At 37.4% G+C, this 18970-nt stretch overlaps 1 protein-coding gene across 3 annotated transcripts in view; it reads left to right on the forward strand.

Annotated features, from left to right (window-relative positions):
- KLF8 (Kruppel like factor 8) overlaps positions 1–18471 on the forward strand; it is a 183475-nt gene extending 165004 nt beyond the window's left edge. For 2 of the 3 annotated variants that reach the window (XM_012813853.1, XM_023509036.1), the window contains one exon: positions 18135–18455. In XM_012813853.1, coding sequence (XP_012669307.1) covers positions 18135–18150 — 16 coding nt within the window. In that variant the 3' untranslated portion in view covers positions 18151–18455. Of the gene's footprint in view, positions 1–18134 lie in introns of all 3 variants that reach the window. The other variant, XM_003803509.1, reaches the window with a different exon arrangement.
- Positions 18472–18970: the final 499 nt, after the last annotated feature.

Below are 18970 nucleotides of genomic sequence, written 5' to 3' on the forward strand. Positions count from 1 at the left end.
TTTTTTTTTTTTTTTTTGCAATAATCATTGAGGATTTTTTGGATTTCTGAGGTGCCTGTTATTACTTCTTTTTTATCATTGCTGATTGACAATATTAAAGATTTTACTTTTGTGTTTCTGGTTAGGTTAGTCAAAGATTTATCAATTTTTTAATCTTTTCAAAAAAAGCAGCTTTTTCTTGATCTTCTTAATGATTCTTTTGGTTTCAATTTTATTTAATTCTGATCAAACTTTGGTTGTTTCTTTTCTTTTCCTGGGTTTGGGGCTGGAATGTTTTCTTTTTCCAGTTGCTTGAGATGACCCATTAAGTTGTTGATTTCCTCACTTTCTTTTTTCTTCTTTAAGGCTTTCAAAGCTATAAATTTCCCTTCTTAGGACTTCTTTTACAGTGTCCCACATTTTTTCATAATTTGTGTCATCATTAACAATTGTTCAATTATGTTTCCATAATTTGTGTCATCATTAACAATTGTTCCAAATTGGTCATTTTCTTTTTAATCTCATCTTTGACCCAGCTATCACTCAATGTAAGGTCATTTAGTTTTGTTGACATTGTTTAAGTATGAAGATTCCTATTGCTGTTGAGTTTAATTTTTATTCTTTAGTGGTCTGAGAAGATACAAGGAATAATTTCTATTCTTTTAAATTTGCTGAGGTTAGACCTGTGTCCTAAGATATGATCAATTTTCTGGATGTTCCATGGGCTGATGAGAAGAATGTGTATTCAGTATTATTAGGATGAAATATTTGGTAGATTTCTGTTAAGTCTATTTTTTCTAGTGTCAAGTTAAACTCTACTATTTCTTTGTTTAGTTTCTTCTTGGAGGATCTATGCATATCTACCAAAAGGGTGTTAAAATCTCCAATTATTATAGTGCAGGGAGATATGAAATTGTTCATATCCATTAGATTTTGCCTCAGAAATTGAGGAGAATTCTGGTAGGGTGCATAAATATTAATTATTCAAAATTTCTTCATGTTGAGTATTTTTCCCTTAACGAATAGGTAGTAACCATTCTTATCTTTCTTTGTATTTTCTGGTTTAAAGCCAATTGTATCCTCAAATAAAATTGCAACCCCTGCTTTTTTCTGATTTGCATTTGCCTGTATTATAGATGTTCATCCCTTAACCCTGAGTCTTTTTTTTTTTATCCTTTGAGGTAATGGAAATATTTTTAAGGCAACAAATATTTGGCCTGAGTTTTTGTATCCACTCAGCCAACTTGTGCCTCCTTAAAGGACAATTTAAGCAATTCATATTAATTGAGAGAATTTGTAAGCATGATAGTGTTTTGAGTGTCATATTTTTCAAATGTCCAGTGGATATTATTCATCCTTTCACCATTGTGGATATTAGGTTTTGTTCAAGGCTTTTTGCATAACTTTACTTTAGTGGTAGACCATTTAGCTAATGATTATGGAGGATGTGTCTCAAATTATTCTGGAGAGCAGGTTAGGTCATGGCAAATTTCTTCAACATGTATAAGCTGGTATTTGATTTCTTCATCACAAATGAAACTATGTTTACTTAGATATGGTATCCTGGGCTCAAAGTTGTTTTGTTTTAGGAGATTGAAGGTCAATTACCACCCTCTTCTGGCTTGAAAGGTTTCAGATGAGAGATTTGCAGTCAGTGTAATATTCCTCCCCTTGTAGGTAATACTTTTCTTACATCTGGCTACTTGCAGAATATTTTCTTTCATATTAACTATGGCAAAGTTAATTGCAATGTGTCCAGGAGCTACTTTATTTGGATTGAGTCTTGCTGGGGTTCTGAAACTGTCTAATATCTGAATTTCTGTATTTCATGCAAAGTTTGGAAAATTCTCCTCCGTTGTATCTTGGAGTAGAGTATCTGTGCCTTTAGGACCATCCTCTTCTTCAGGAATTCCTAAAAGATGAATGTTTGATTTTGGGGAGTGATTCCACACTTCTTTCAGGGAATGACCACTTTTTGCTCTCCATTTCTCTGCCTGTTTGAACATTTGGGATCATTCAGAAGCTTTGTCTTCAATTTCAGAGATCTCTTCTTCTTCCTGCTCAACTCTATTACTGAAAGATTCTACTGTATTTTGGAGCTCCTTGAATAGTCTTTTCATTTCCTTGAGTTCAGCTATCTCTTTTCTCATTATGTCCATATCCTTGGTGATTTTGTGTTTGAATTTATGGATTTCTTGAGACAACTTTTGCAGAATTATTTGGATTTGTATTTCCATCTTTTCTTCCATTCTATTCACTTTTTTAAAAATTAAATCATAGCTGTGTACATTAATACTATCATGGGGTACAGTGTGCTGTTTTTATATACAATTTAAAATATTTTGATCAAACTGGTTAACATAGCTTTCATGTCATTTTCTTAGTTATTGTGTTAAGACATTTATATTCTACATTTAGAAAGATTCACATGTACCCTTATAAGATGAACCATAGGCGTGATTCCACCAATCACCCTCCCTCTCCCCTATCCCCATATTCTTGGGCTATAATTGGGTTATAGCTTTGCTATGAAAGCTATAAATTAGTTTCTTTCTTTCTTTTTTTTTTTTGGTTGCAGCCATCATTGTTGTTTGGTGGGCCCAGGCTGGGGATTCAAACCCGCCACCTTAGGTGTACATGGCTGGTGCCTTAGCCGCTTTATAAATTAGTTTCATATTAGGGCTGAGTACATTGGATATTTTCTTCCATTCTTGAGATACTTTGCTAAGAAGAGTATTTTCCAGCTCCATCCATGTAAAGATGAAAGAGGTAAAGTCTCCATCTTTATTTATGGCTGCATAGTATTTCATGGTGTACATATATCACAATTTATTAATCCATTTGTGGCTAAATGGTCACTTGGGCTTCATATTACTTAACCTCTTCTAAAATTTAGAAACAGAAGGAATACTACCCAACACATTCTATGAAGCAAACATCACCTTAGTTCCCAAACCAGGAAAAGACCCAACAGGAAAAGAAAATTATAGACCAATATCACTAATGAATATTGATGCAAAAATATTCAACAAGATACTAATAAACAGAATCCAGAAACACATCAAAATAATTATACACCACAACCAAGTGGGTTTTATCCCAGGATCTCAAGGCTGGTTCAACATACGTAAATCTATAAATGTAATTCATCACATAAACAAATTAAAAAACAAAGACCATATGATTCTCTCAATTGATGCAGAAAAGACTTTTGATTATATCCAGCATCCCTTTATGATCAGAGCACTATTCACTTCTATATATTCATCTACATTTCTAATATTCATCCATAGTCTATTTCTGACTTTTAGGCCATTTGTTTATGAATGGAATATTCTGACATATCTCCTTTGTTATTCCTTGGGGGAGTTGATCTATTCTGACTATTCATGTTGCCAGAGTTCTTCTGCTGGTTCCACCCCATGATTATTTTCCACAGATTGGCTACTAAAACTGATAGGGTGAGATTGGATTGAGGGCTCCAGGGAGTGGAGTTAACCAGTCTTTTACCAAAGAGCTGGGACTGATGATTGTGGCTTTTCCCCTACAGCTTTACAAAGGTTCTTTTAAGACCTGCAGCCAGAGATTCTGAGGACTGGATTGGTGTTATAGAGTTAGCTGGCTCTGTCTTATAGTCAGCCAGCCTCTATACAATCCTAATAAGTCATGCATTTAGGTTGAAATCTCAGCTGGGGAGAGATACAAGCAACTGAAGCACACTGCCCCCCACCGACAACAAGTGAAAGAGGAGAATCAGTCCCTCTCACTATATCAGTACCATTGCTCAACCTTGGAGGGTTCCTAGGTGGCCAGCCCAGGTCAAGAGTTCTAATCCAATTGCCCCAGGCAGCACAATCACTGCTCAACTGGGAGAGTTCAAACGGTCCCCATCAATCTCGTTGCTGGATCCACAGGTAGCTCCATCCCAAAAACCTGAGAGGCTGGAGTGTGACTCTCTTGGATGTTCAATGAAGTCACGAGAGCCCACTCAGCCAAAGAGTCAGGCCAAATGGGTTGATGCCTCCTTCCCCACCTTATACCACAGGCGTACCCTACCACTGGTAACCCCACAGGGCTTTGCCTGGCTCTCTCCAGTGAGCAAAGATGCCAGGGATATGCACCTTCCAGAGTCAAAGGGCAGTCAGTGACTCCTTCTAGGCTGTACTCTGCCACCAGCAGGTAACTTTGAGGGGTTGAAGCCTGGCTCCTTCCAGTGCTCAACAGAATTTGGGGAGTGTTCTACCAGAATCTGTCCCAAGGTGCACCTCCATCCTCTGGTGGGTACTGTCATGGCACGTATTTCTCTCCCACAGTCTCCATCTTCACCCCAGCAGCACTCTTCCCAGCTCCCTCTGGTGGTCTACAGAAATAGGGAAGCATTACTCCAAAATCTGACCTAGGGCATGAGGCCCACAGCCACTGCATACTGTCGTGGTGCCACACTTCTCCTTCTCCCTCTTGACACCCTCTTCCTACCTCCCCAAAATTCCACTTGAGTCACTCTTTAAGCTCAGTTGTGCAGTGGCCCAGCAATGCCCAGACCCCTCAAGGAATTGCCAAATGTTCCAGGCTCTGCAGGGTACAGGCTTTCAGATCACCAGGTGAGGAGAGAAGGGTGGACTGGAAGTTCAGAACTGTGAGAAAAGTATTTGTTCAATTTTATGCTGGGCAGGGAAATGCCTAGCTCACAGTTGGGACCTCTCTGGAGAAGGAGTCCCAGTGTTTAGTGGCTCTCCCCTGTGGGGTAAAATAAGATGTCTTCTGAACACTGCTCACTAGTAAAGAGCACACAGGGAGTCACTCTCTTGGGGGAGGGGTCTCTCATCCTCTTTGTGATGAGTTTTGTACCTGGAGATAATTTCCTTGGAGTGACAGCTTGCCTCAGAAGAGAAGATGTGCACTCATCAATCTTCCTCCTTATCTTAGCTCCCAACCTTCAGCTTTCCTGAGTTCATTCTCTCCATTATCTCTCCTTCTGGACAGGGTACTCTGTCAAAAGCAGGTCCTAGTCAGCTATCTTACGTTTATCTATTCTGTTCTATTTAAAATTTTCTATCTCCTTGATAAATTTCTCATTCGTATCCAAAATTATTTTCTTTCTTTCTTTTTTTTTCTCTTTGAGACAGAGCCTCAAGCTGTCACCCTGGGTAGAGTGCCATGACATCACAGCTCACAACAACCTCCAACTCCTGGGCTTAAGCGGTTCTCTTGCCTCAGCCTCCCAAGTAGCTGGAATCACAGGCACTCACCAAAATGCCTGGCTATTTTTTGGTTGCAGTTGTTGTTGTTTGGCAGGCCTGGGCTGTATTTGAACCCGTCTGCTCTGATGTATGTGGCTGGCACCATAGCCACTTGAGCTACAGGCACCAAGCCCAGAATTATTTTCTTTTTCTCTGCATTATTTTTCAGAGTTCTCTTCAAGCTCATGGAATTTTTTAAAATAAATATTTTGAATTCTTTATCTAGAATTTTATGAAGTTCTTTTTGATTGGGATCTGTTGCTGAAGGATTGTTGTTTTTTAGAGATGTCACGTTTCCTTGTGTTTTCATGTTTCTTTTGTCCTTATGTTGATATCTGTGGATATGGTGTAACAGTCACTTCTTCCTATTTTTTAAATTTTTTTTTCCATAGGAGAGGACTTTTGGTGTAGATATATATTGGTTGAGTATTCCACTTTGATTGGGGATGGGTGTGGCAGTGTAATTTTTGTATAATTTCTTTGGCTGTAAGTAGCATCAGTGATATCTCATTTTTCCAGTGGCATAGGGTGCAGTTAGTAGAGACTGTGTTGAAGTTTTCCTGTGGACTAAGATGTCAGATAGACCAGTTTGGGCTCCAATGATGGCAGCAATTTGCTGAGCATGCTTATCTTTGTGCCCCAGGACAGAATACAGTTATGCTGGTATTAGTTGGTTTAAATGGATCATTTCTTGGGGTTATGTGAAGCTTGTTTAGATTCCAGTGGTGGAAGTGCTGAGCTGGGAATGTAGACAAGTTCTTGGGTCCCTGGAAAGCAGATGAGATGTGGTTGATGGCAGCATTGGTGGTAGAACAACTGACTGGATATAAGTGTATCATATTGCTGTTGCCTGTAGCTGTGACAAATTGGATAGGCTATTAACCTAGGCTGCTAGTTGTGCTTGTGAGTAGATACAAGCTGTGTTTGTATTGGTAGGTTGTGTTGTCTTGACTTCCAAGCCCAGGAGGAGTGTTCAAGTGTCAGTGATAACGGAATGAGCTGGGTGATTCTCAGGGACCCTGGATTATATGCTTAAATACTAGGGGAATGGGTCCTGTCTGGCAGACTTTTCCTCAGGCTTTCTCATATAACATTCACGTGCTAATTGTAACAAGGAGAGACAGAATGGTCTCTAGGTAATTGGAAGAATGCTAGGGCATGGATAGTGGTGGATGCACTATGAGTCTGCCCTGGGTAGGCTGAGGCTACTCTGAGTGGGAGCAGTATAAGGAGATTGCTGTGGGACTTATGGTTTCCTTGCACCTTGGCCCCATAGTAGTCCCCAGCAAGCAGTAATAGGATTTGTCCTTGTGGAACATGAAAGTTTCTAACCTCTCCTTTCCCTCCTTGACCCAGTGATGGCAGCATTGGCCTTGACCCCAGGTCAGGATACAGACCTTTGGAGTTTGTGCTCTCAGAATGGCATGGCTGTGGATTTACTTTTACATTTATTTTTTATTTCTTCATCAATTCAATAAATAATTAACTAAAACACCTACTTTATATGCTAGACAAATTGATAACTAAACTAGTCCCCTATTCATTGTAAAACCTCTTAATATACAATGGCTGGATAATATTAATGTATCCTTTGACCAAATCACTTTTGAGTTTAGAAGTCTTCATATTTTTTAATTCAAAAAGACATATACCCCATTGCTTTTAAGAAATAGCATACTCAGAGGCAAGGCAGTAAGCAATATCTCTCCTAGCAGAGAGAAGTGTTTTATAATTGACATAATTTAGTCATAACTTTAGTCTGTTTTATCTTTGTGTTAAAATTTTCTATTGTCAATGCACCCCCTTTTCTGCATTTAAAACAGACCACTCCCACTGCCTCTCCATCCTTTGATATATCACTGTCTTGCATGCCTATGTTCAAATTCTTGACTTCTTTGTAATCTAAAAATTTTAGTATGGCTTTTATAATTTAGATTATCTCATAATATTTCTATAAGGATGTCATGTGTTCCATAATAGCTTATCCTACATGTAATTCATTGCACTTTCTTACTAGACCTTTTCCAACTAACTGAGTTTCTTTTTGCCTTGTATTCCATCCATCTAAAACCTACTTAGGTTTCCACATCCATGCCAGCAATTTTGTCACACTAGCTCAGAGATTATTATTTATCCTTGGAAATTACATAACACTTAGTATTTTTGTCACATAGTAAACATTTATACTTTATATTATGACTTTTTCACGAGTATGTTATGTTTTGTTCTTCAATTTAAAATAAGTTGATGGAATCATGGGTTGTTTCATGTAACATTTATTGGCAAAACAGGAACTTGTTCAATTGTAGTACAAGATCACTGCTTTTGAAGCAGGAAAATGGGCCTTTTTGCTGAATTCTTGTAAAATAATTTGTGTGTTCTAGTAATGAGCTATTAACAGCACAAAGTGTCACTGCTTTATAAGTCAAATATTCTTCATTTGGGTGTAGTGAAGACAATAAAATCTCAGGAGAAATTCTTGAGTGATCACAAAAAATGTACAGATAACAATGTGACAGTTGAGAGGTGCAGAGATACATATAATTATATAGAACAAAAAGTAAAAATTCCATTTACACACTCTCAACACCCTCTGAAACCTCATTCTTGTTCCCACTGTTAAAAATTTACTGTGTAGGCTTCCAGATATTTTCTTTTTGTCTAATCTATGAGTGTGTGAGAGAGACATAGAAGGAGGGAGGGAGAGAAAGAGAGAGAGATATGAAGGCAAGCACAAGACATAGAAAACATAAATGGGATCCTATGCAGCATGCATGCATGTAGCTGTTTAGTAGCTCTTTTTTTGTTGTTGTTGATAGATAAAAAGATTAAGCATTCATTTATTTTTCCTCTTCTTTCAAACCACCTATTGCCTCTTTGGAGCACTAACTTCCTTCCCTTCTTGAAAATTCTGTTCTTTCAAATGGTTTTCTTTATTTTTTATTTCATAATAATGTGAGGGTACAAGTATTTAGGTTATACTATTTGCATTTCTAACGTAAAGTTCAAGTTGTAGTTGAGCCCTCCATCCAGGGGGTGTGCTATATATCCTTACATTCCACACCTTAGGTGAGAGCTTACAAATCCTACCCTTTCCCCTCACAACATGAATCTAATTGTGTTTTTGTGTTATGTGGGCATGTGTTGTTTATCTACTGATTTCACATTAGTATTGAGTACATTGGATACTTGCTTTTTTATTCTTGTGGTACTTTATTAAGAAGAATGTGCTTTAATTCCATCCAGGTAAATATACAAGATGTAAAGTCTCTATCCGTTTTTTGGCTGAATAATGTTTCATGGTATAGCTATACCATAGTTTATTAATCCATTCATGGGTTGATGGGCACTTGGGTTGGTTCCATGTCTTGGTGATAGTTAATTGAGATGTGATAAACATTCTAGTGCAAATGTCTTTATGGTGAAAATTATTTTTTTCTTCTGGGTAAATAATTGCATTGTGGGATCAAATGGAAACTCTACCTTTAGCTGCCTGAGGATTCTCCACATTTTTTCTACTGAGGTTTTATTAGTTTGCAATCCCACCAGCAGGGTAAAAGTGTTACTTTTTCTCCACATCCATGCCAGCAAATTTGGTTTCAGGATTTGTGATGTAGGCTATTTGCACTGGGGTTGGGTGATATCTAGGATGGTTTTGATTTGCATTTCTTTTTTTTTTAATTCCTTTTTTTTATTGTTTGGGATTCATTGAGGGTACATAGAACCAGGTTACATTCATTGATTTTGTTATATAAGGATCTTCTTATATTTGTTTTCCACTTCCAAAGGTGCACACACCCCCACCCCCTCTCTACCTCCCTTTCTCAGCTTTCCTCATCCCCAACCCCCCATCATGTACTAGGACCTTAATTGTCCTCATATCAGAATTGAGTACATAGGATTCTTATTTCTCCATTCTTGTGATGCTTTACTAAGAATAATGTGTTCCATATCCATTCAATTTAATACAAAGGATGTAAAGTCTCAATCACTTTTAGTGGCTAAATAGTATTCCATGGTATATATATACCACAGCTTGTTAATCCATTCCTGAGTTGGTGGGCGTTTAGGCTGTTTCCACATTTGGGCAATTGTAAATTGAGCAGCAATAAATAGTGTAGTACAGATGTCCTTGTGATAGAAGGATTTTTGCTTGTGGGTAGATGCTCAGAAATGGGATTGCAGGATCAAATGGGAAGTCTAGCTTGAGTTCTTTGAGGGTTCTCCCCACTACCTTCCAAAATGGTTGTATTAGTATGCAGTCCCAACAACAGTGTAAAAGTGTTCCCTTCTCTCCACATTTGCTCCAGCATTTGCAGTTTTGAGACTTTGTGATAAGGGCCATTCTTACTGGGCTTAGATGATATTTCAGGTGGTTTTGATTTGCTTTTCTCTAATTATTAGAGATGATGAGCATATTTCCATATGTTTGCTAGTCGTTCCTCTGTCTTCTTTAGAGAAGGTTCTATTCATCTCTCTTGCCCAGTGATCTAAAGGATTGTTGGCTTTTTTTATGTTTATTAATTTTAGCTCTTGTAGATCCTAGTCATCAAGCTCTTGTCTGAGTCAAAATATGCAAATATCCTTTCCCAATGGTTAGATTGTCTATTTACTTTGGTTGTTGCCTCAGCTGTACAGAAGCTTTTCAGTTTAATTAAGTCCCATTTGTTTATTTTTGTTGTTGTTGTGATTGTCATGGAACTCTTCCTCATAAAGTCCTTCCCCAGGCTGATAGTTACCAGTGTTTTCCGCACACTTTCTTTGATGATTTCAATTGTTTTGTGCCTTTTATTTAGGTGTTTTATCCCTCTTGAATCAATTTTTCTGAGTGGAGAAAGGTGCAGGTCCAGTTTCAGTCTTTTAACATGTGGATACCCAGTTCTCCCAGCACCACTTATTGAATAGAGATTCTTTCCCTGAGTATATGTTCTTGTTTGGTTTATCAAAGATTAGGTGAATATAAAATGCTTGGTTCATCTCCTGGTTTTCTATTTGGTTCCAAATGTCTATGTCTCTATTTTTTGGCAAATACCTTGCTTTTTTGATCCCTATGACCTTGTAGTGCATCCTAAAGCCTGGTAGGATGAAACCCCCAACTTTGTTTTTGTTCTGGTTGATACGGTGAATTATGTTTACAGATTTGCATATGTTAAACCAGCCTTGCATCCCTAGGATGAATCCTACTTGATCATGATGTATGACTTTTTAATTGTAATCTATAATCTATTCGCTACGATTTTATTGAGAATTTTTGCATCTATATTCATTAGCGAAATTGGTCTGTAGTTCTCTTTTTTGGTTGGCTCTTTTCCTGGTTTTTGGTATTAGGGTGATATTTCCTTCCTAGAACATGTTGGGGAAGACTCCTCCCTCCTCAATTTTTCGGAATAGTTTCTGCAGTATTGTTATAAGCTCTTCTTTGAAAGTTAGAACTCTGGTGTGAAGCCATCTGGACCAGGGCATTTTGGGGGGGAGATTTTTTATTATTTCTTTAATCTCAGTACTTGAAATTGGTGTATTAAGAAGGTCTATTTCATCTTCATTAAGTCTAGGGAAGGGATGTGATTCCAAGTATTGATTGATTTCCTCTACATTATAAAATTTCTTGGCATAGTTTCTTGTAGTGTTTAGAGATAAGCTTTTGTATCTCTAATTGTTATTTCTCCTTTATCATTCCTGATTGAGGTTGCTAGAGATTTTACTTTTCTGTTTCTAGTAAGTCTGTCCAAGGATTTATGTTTTTTTTATTTTTAAATAAAACAAATTTTTGTCTCATTTTGTTTGATGATTTTTTTTTTTGTTTTCAATTTCCTTAATATATGATTTGATTTTGGCTATTTCTTTTCTTCTGTTTTGTTTAGTGTTAGATTATTTTCAAATCCATAAGGTGGTTTGTGAATGTGCTGATGCATTCACTTTTTGTTTTTCAAAGGTAGGCATCTATTGTGATAAACTTTCCTCTCAGGAATGCTTTCTCTGTATCCCAGAGGGTTTGGTAACTTGTGTCTTCATTGTTGTTGTGTTTGAGGAAATTGAAAAGTTCCTCTAATCTCTTATTGGACCAACTATCATTCAGCATAAGGTTGTTTAGTTTCCAAGATGTTGTGTGGAGGTGTACAGTTTCATTGAAGTTGAACTTCACTATTATGGCCTTGTGGTCTAAGAAGAGATGTGTTATAATTTCTATTCCTTCAATTTTGCTTAGGTTAGTTTTGCATCATAGGATGTGATCTATTTTGGAGTATGTGCCATGAGGTGATGAGAAAAAAAAAGTATATTCTTTTACTTTGGTATGGTGTGTTATATATGTCAATTAATCCCATTTGATCTAGGTTAGTGTTTAAGTCCTTTGTATCCTTGTTTGTTTTTAGTTTAGATGATCTGTCCAGTTCTGTCAGAGGGGTGTTGAAGTCCCTGACTATTATAGTGTTATCAAATATCATATCACTCAGACCCCTGAAGATCTGCTTCATAAATCTGGGAGCATTTCAGTTAGGTGCATAGATGTTTATTATTGATATGTCTTATTGTTATATTGTTTCTTTAACCAGTATGAAGTATCCATCTTTGTCTTTCTTAACTAAAGTTGCTTCAAATCCACTTGTGTCTGAGAATAAGATTGCAATCCCTCCTTTCCTCTGATTTCCATTTGCCTGATACACTGTTTTCCATTCATTAACCCTGAATTTTGATTTGTCCTTCATGGCTAGGTGTATCTCCTAGAGACACCATATGGATGGATTGTGTTTTTTCATTGAGTCAGCTGGCCTCTGCTTCTTCAGTGGGAAATTCAATCTGTGGACATTTATGGAAAGTATTGATAGTAGTGGTAGAATTCAATTCATCTTATTGTGAGGTATTTTGTTGTGTAGTGTAATCCTTTGTGCCATTGTGAAAGCTGAATTCATTGTGAAAGCTGGCCTCTCACTTCTATATGTACACTTTGGTGGTGTTCCATTGTGTTGTTAATTATTGAGAATCAGTTTAAGTATTTCCTACAGAGCTTATCTTGTTGTGGCGAGTTTCCTCAGTGCTCGTGTATCTGCAAATTATTTGATTTCTCCTTCAATTTTGAAGCTAATTTTGGCAGGATACAGATTTCTAACCTGAAAAAAATTTTTTTAAGGGTACTGAAAGTAAGTGACCATGGTCTCCTGGATTGGAAAGTTTTAGTAGAAAAGTCTGCTGTCAACCTAATGTTTCTACCTTTGTAGGTCAATTGGTATTTATTCCTAGAAACTTGCAGGATTTTCTCCTTCATCTTGACTTTGGACAGGTTCATTAAAATGTGTCTTGGAGAGGTTCTGCTAGAGTTGAGATGACCCAGGGTTCGGTATCCATCTGTAAGGAATGTGTCAGGATCATTAGTGAAACTTGGGAAGTTTTCCTTTATGATAGTTTCCAGTAGGACTTCCATTCCTTTTGGACTGTCTTCTTATTCTTCAGGGATTCCTATTATCTGTATGTTGAAACACTTAATGGTGTCTCATAGTTCTCTAAGAGCCTTCTCTTCTTACTCTCTCTTCTTTTCTGACTCTGTTACTACCTGTGTTAACTAAAAGACTTTATCCTCTAATTCTGATATTCTTTCTTCTCCATGATCTAATCTATTTGTGATGCTTTCTACTGCTTCTTTACATTTCCTGATTGTCTCCTTCATTTCTTTAAGCTTATCCATATCTTTTTTATATTCTACATATCTCTCATCGGACTTTCGGTTCTGTCTTTCCATTTTCTCATCCAATCTCTTTATTGTTTTAATCATCCATATTTTAAATGCCCTTTCTGTTAGATCCATTAATTCTTTATAGGAGGTGTCTTCTTTAAAAATTGCCTTGTGCTCCTTTGGTGGGAGTTGCTCTAATTTGGTTATTCATGGTGCCTGAATTTTTCTGTTGGTTCCTCCTCATGTGTGCTTTCTTCTTGTTCACTTCCTTGTGCACCTTTTTCCTTCACACTTCCTTTGCTTCAAGTTACCTTGTGTCAGAGTTTATGTGAGGAAGATGCCTCTTTGTATGGGGTGAATAGGCAGAGAAGGGTTACAGCAAGCAAAGAGTAGCAAGAGGAAAGGAGAAAAAGAAGAAAAGAAAAATAAAATAAAATATACAAAGACTAAATTGTAGAAGAAAAGCAAAAGGAAGAAAAAGAAGAGTAAGAGCAGCAAAAACAAAGGGGGGAAGGGAGATTAATAGAAGGAAGTTGAGGAACAGGCAAGAAAGAAGACAGGAAGGGCAGATGTGAGTGATAGAAGAGATATTGTTTTTCAGCACAGTGCTAAGGGCACTCCTATAGCTGTAAGGGTTGTGAGGATCTGAGTTGGGTTGGTTTCTCAAAAATAGGCCATCCTTACTTGTCAGCCCACAGCCAGACTGTTCCTCTGTCAAAAATTAGGAAGAGAAGAAAAAGAGCAAACACAAGACCCAAGAAGAAGAAATTAGATAAGGAAGAAAGAAAAAAAAAGAAAAAGAATAAAAAAGTAGAAAAGTTCTGTAACATGATCTTCCTATTTCTTTCTTCCCAGGGTGAACATTAGAAAGTTCTCCTGGCCTCTTTGAGCCAAGCTACTGCTGCATTCAACCTGCTAGGCCTCCCCTGTGTCACATCCACCTTCAGAAAGGAAAGGGTGGGTAGTTCTCTACCCACCCTTTCCTTTCTGAAGGCATACATATATATATGCATATATATATACATATACATATATATATATACACACACACATACATAAGGGGAAAGTAAACATACCATTGGATCAAATTAAGGGAAGGGAGTAAGTAGGGATAAAGAAAGCAGAAAGGCAACAGACCAAGAAAAAGACAAAGTCAAAACAAGAAATGGGGTTGGGGTTATATCTTGGTTGATGCCAAAGTACTTTATGTGGGAGATATGGGATGAGTAGAATTGACTTTCTCAACTTAGAGAATGCAGTGGGGTGTCCTAGAGTGAGAGAATAGTTCAAGCTAGAATTCAACAACCAATACCAAAAAAAAAAAAAAAAAAATTAAACGAATATAGAAGTCCTTGCTCTTGTTGAATGTAAACATGGAATGTAGGAGAAGATCCAACCTTACAACTTAGCAAAAAGCAAAGCACATAGAAAGAAGATACTAGAAAGAGAAAAGAAAACAAAACAAAAAAACCCTCTAAGCCTGATGTAAGCACTCTCATCAGCCAATTGAGGTAGGGTTGAAGAGAGGAAAAAAATAAGAATAATGTAAGCTAAATTAAAAATAAGAGAGAAAAAAGGCAACAGTAATCAAAAAATCAAAAAATATATATACACATATATATGGTGTAGGGATTCAATTTCTGTAGTATACTTATGTCATAGTATACTTCCTGGACACCAGGTGGCACTGTGAATTTGGGGGACAAACCACACATCTATTTACTCCTCTCTGGTTCCTAGGCTTACAGTAGTTTGCCAGCTTATTTGTTCCTGGAGATGGCTGGTCCATCTCAGCACTCAGTCCCTACAGATTTAGTTCTCAACAGTTCCTCAGCAACAGGCTTATGCAATCATCCACACGGGGAGCAGAGGTCCCTGGGCCTGTTCCAACTGAAGGACCATTCCCCACAGATGGCGTCCAGACTACTTCACCCTAGGTCTCCAGCAAGAGGTTGGCTGGCACTATGGCATGCCATTTTCCACAATGGAGTGTCCCTGATTGGGAACTTTACCCCCCTACAGATGTGTATCCCACTGCCAATCCAGCAGTGAGGCTACACTAGACAGCACCCCAAATTCCGTTTGGAAGTGTCTACTTCTTCAAACTTTTCAGAGTTCCTGAACCTGATACAGGGAAAGGGCCACTTCCCGCTGGCACCCAGCAAGATGTCCGCTTATGCACGCTACTGGTGCCCTTTGCTGCAATGGCTTTTCTCTGTCCAGGAACTTCTCCCATGTGGATGCTTCATTAGTTGCCACCTGCATTAGAGCCACTCAAGCCAGCAATCCAATCTAGCCCCCAAATTCCACTCAGGAAAGCACCATATAGTCTCCCAAATTAAGCATAAATGGCCAGAAATTTTCCCCTCGGATTGCGGTACAGCAGCCCTGTGACAACTGCCCGCCTACCACCTCTGCATTCTGGGCAAGCCCGCTGAAACTTGCCCAAATGGGAAAGTTTTCCACAGCTCCAGCCCAATACAGCTGTTATTTCTATGCTGCATACTCCAAGCCATCGCTGTACATCATTATTCCACTCTGGGTCCCATCCAGCCATCTTCCTCTGCCCTTTTGCTCTAAGAAGGCTCAGCTAAACGTCCTTCCTGTCTGCGATCATGCTCCACTCCTTCCTATTCTGATTTGCATTTCTCAGATGATTACGGAGTATAAGCATTTTTTCATGTAAATGTTGGCCATTCTTCTGTATTCTTCAGAGAAGTTTTGGTTCAAGTCTCTTGCCTACTTATAAACAGGATTTTTTGCTTTTTTCTTGTTGAATAGTTTGAATTCTCTATAGATTCTAGTTATCAACCCTATGTCAGATTCATAGCATGTAAATGTATTTTCCTATTCTGAAAGTTGTCTATTTCCCTTAGTTGTTGTATCCTTAGCTTTGCAGAAGCTTTTTAGCTTGATTATGTCCCATTCATTTATTTTTGGTGTTGTTGTAATTGCAAGGTGGTCTTTATAAATTCTTTGCCCAGGTTTATAGTGTCAAAGTCTTTCTAACACTTTCTTCTAGAATTTTTATGGGTTATGACTTAAATTTAAGTGTTTTATCCAGGATGAGTAAATTTTTTGCAAGTGTGAGAGGCACAGGTTTAGTCATCTGCATGTGGCTAAACAGTTCTCCCAGCACTATTTATTAAATAGGAATTCTTTCCCTCAGGGCATGCTTTTGTTTGATTTGTCAAAGATAAAATGCCAATATGCAGCTGAGTTGACCTGTAGATTCTCTATTCTATTCCATAGATCTATATCTCTACTTTTGTGGCAGTACCTTGCCATTTGGTAACCGTTAGTATAACCTAAAGTCTGGTAATGTGATGTTTACAGATTTGTTTTTATTTCTTAACTTTGTATTGACTATTTGGGGTATTTTATGGTTTCAAGTGAAATGAAGTACTATTTTTCCAAGTTTATTGTAATGTAACATTGGTGCTTTAGTGGGGATTGCACTGAATATGTAGATTGTTTTGAATAGTATAGACATTTTAGCAGTGTTGATTCTTCCCAGCCAAGAGCATTGTGTGTTCCTCCATTTGTTAACATCTTCTGTTATTTCTTTTCTCAGGGCTTCATAGTTGTCTCTGTAGAAATCTTTCCTGTCCTTTCTTAGGTATATTCCAAGGTATTGTATTTTCTTTGAAGCTACTGTGAAGGGTATCATGTCTTTTGTTTGTTTGTTTTTGTCACCCTCAGTAGAGTGCTGTGGCATCGTATCTCACAGCAACCTCAATGTCTTGGGTTCAAGTGATCCTTTTGCCTAGTTGGCTGGTGGTATGCAGTAAGGGTTGGCTGGTAGTATGCAGTAAGTTGAAAAACAGAATGTACAAACCAGCATTGCCACCAAAAGTTAATACAGAATAAAGTTCAATACCCTAGAGAATTTATAAGGAAATGGAAGAAAGAGCCAAAGGAAGAGAGACCATTAGAACAATAGTGCACTTTATGATTCCATTATTATTTGTTTTCTGATTATAAAATAATGTACTTTCATTATAGGAGATGTTAACCATAGAAATTTATTAAGAAGAAAGCAAACGTTCTCTAATTCTACTGTCCAGACTTACCCAATATTTATTTTTACTTATATAGCTTCTTTATGCTTTTCTTTTAAAAAGTGTATTATACAAGTAAGATACAGCATCATGATATTTAAAGCATTCAAACAGTATAATAATGGATTATGTAAAAAGAAAAGTCCTCTTCCCACCCTCTCTCACTAATAACAATTTATCTGATAATTCACAATTAAAAATACTGATGTTGTCTTCATTCTGAGTATACAAATGTGCAATGTGTGAAATATATATTCTATTTACCATAACGATGTCATAATGTGGTAATATTTTTTATCCTGCTTTTTTATTTTCCATTTAGCTTGCTATCTGAGTAACATATACCATATATATCTCCATTGCAACTTAAAGATTCTGAGCATGAAACTATTTCAAAAAGCTTGACCTGGCACCTCTCCCCATGCCAGCCCATGCTCTTAAATTTCTGAGTATACATAGACAAGTGCCTATAGCAGTAGATGAGGGCCTTTTCCAGGGAATCATACATTTATCCTGTGTATATGCTTCTAATTTAGACTATTTGACAGCCTGTCTTAGAGGGGAAGGTATGTTTACTGAGTAGAAAATGTCAAAGACCAATGGTTTGGATACCATTATTATTGTCTACTAGCTATCTTTTAAAAAGAAAATGTTTTGAATAACTTTGTGGTATATATTTTTTCTCCTTTAGAGATAAGAAAACAGGTGTCCAGCCAGGGAGAAGTCATTATTTAATATCACAAAGCTAGTATGTAGTAAAGCCTGGATCAAACAAAGTCCTGTTTGAGTTAGAGCCTATATGTTTCTTCCTTTACCATCTCAGTCTCACTTTAGGATTTCTGTAGAATTATTTACAGAATAATTTGCTGAAAGTATACTGCATTATTGAAAGCTGCTAAGTGAGATTTTAAGTGTTCTCACAAAAAAAAATAGTATATGAGATAATACATATGTTAATCAGCTCAATTTAGCTATTACACAATTTATACATATTTCAAAATATGTTGCATACTACAAATGTATACAACGTTTATTTGTCAATAAACGAAAAATGTGAATGACAGCATGCTTTCAAAGTCATTGTCTCATGTTTTGATTAAAACTTTAATAAAATTTGCATGTTCTGTTCTCTCTTGTATCCAGCATCTCCTCTCTAATTTCCTTTGTTTCCACATACTCCTTTTTTAGGAGAGAAGCCTTATAAGTGCACCTGGGATGGCTGCTCCTGGAAATTTGCTCGCTCAGATGAGCTCACCCGCCATTTCCGCAAGCACACAGGCATTAAGCCCTTCCAATGCCCAGACTGCAGCCGCAGCTTTTCTCGTTCTGATCACCTGTCTCTTCACCGCCGACGCCATGACAACACGTGAACAGCATAGGCCTTATTAGTGGAACTGTAATGATCTCTTTTCTGTGTTTGTGCTGAGGTCAAGACTATGTTTTTCTCTTTGACTTCAACGTGTTTCTGGGACAGAGTTGATGGAGACTGGAGGAAACTGCTTGTCTCCCATGGGGCTGTTCATATTCCTTCACCTCTCCACTCCCCAGACCCCAGTTTTTCAACCTCTACATGGGTTGAATTCTAGTGTGGCACCCATGGATGCTGGGCCCCAATCGTCTCTGCTCTGAATGGGACATTTTTCCTATAGTGACAAAACAGGGATCAAACTCAAGGCTGTGAAATAACATTCATTGCTTTTTTTTTTTCTCATTTTTTATTTTGTTTTCTAGAAGTCTCATCCATATATATTTTATCAGTACTGAAAACTGGTTGATAGTGTCCTAAAATGACTTTTCTCAAGTTCCTAAATGGCAGGGGCATAACAATGTAGTTGTTTGGTAAGAGTTATAAGGATTTGAATCCTGAGTATGGGGAACATTGTCAGTGAATAAGCTAAGCCCCATACTAAACTCAAAGATTTCTTTTTTCAAAGGTTTTATAAATCCAATCCCATTTCTTTTTAAAGCTGGTTTTCAGATAATGCTGATGGTTCTGCTTCTTAAGTCCATCAAGAGAATGAAGA

Source organism: Otolemur garnettii, unplaced genomic scaffold (assembly GCF_000181295.1).
Source record: "Otolemur garnettii isolate 467f Iridium unplaced genomic scaffold, OtoGar3 scaffold00318, whole genome shotgun sequence".
Lineage (NCBI taxonomy): Eukaryota > Metazoa > Chordata > Mammalia > Primates > Galagidae > Otolemur > Otolemur garnettii.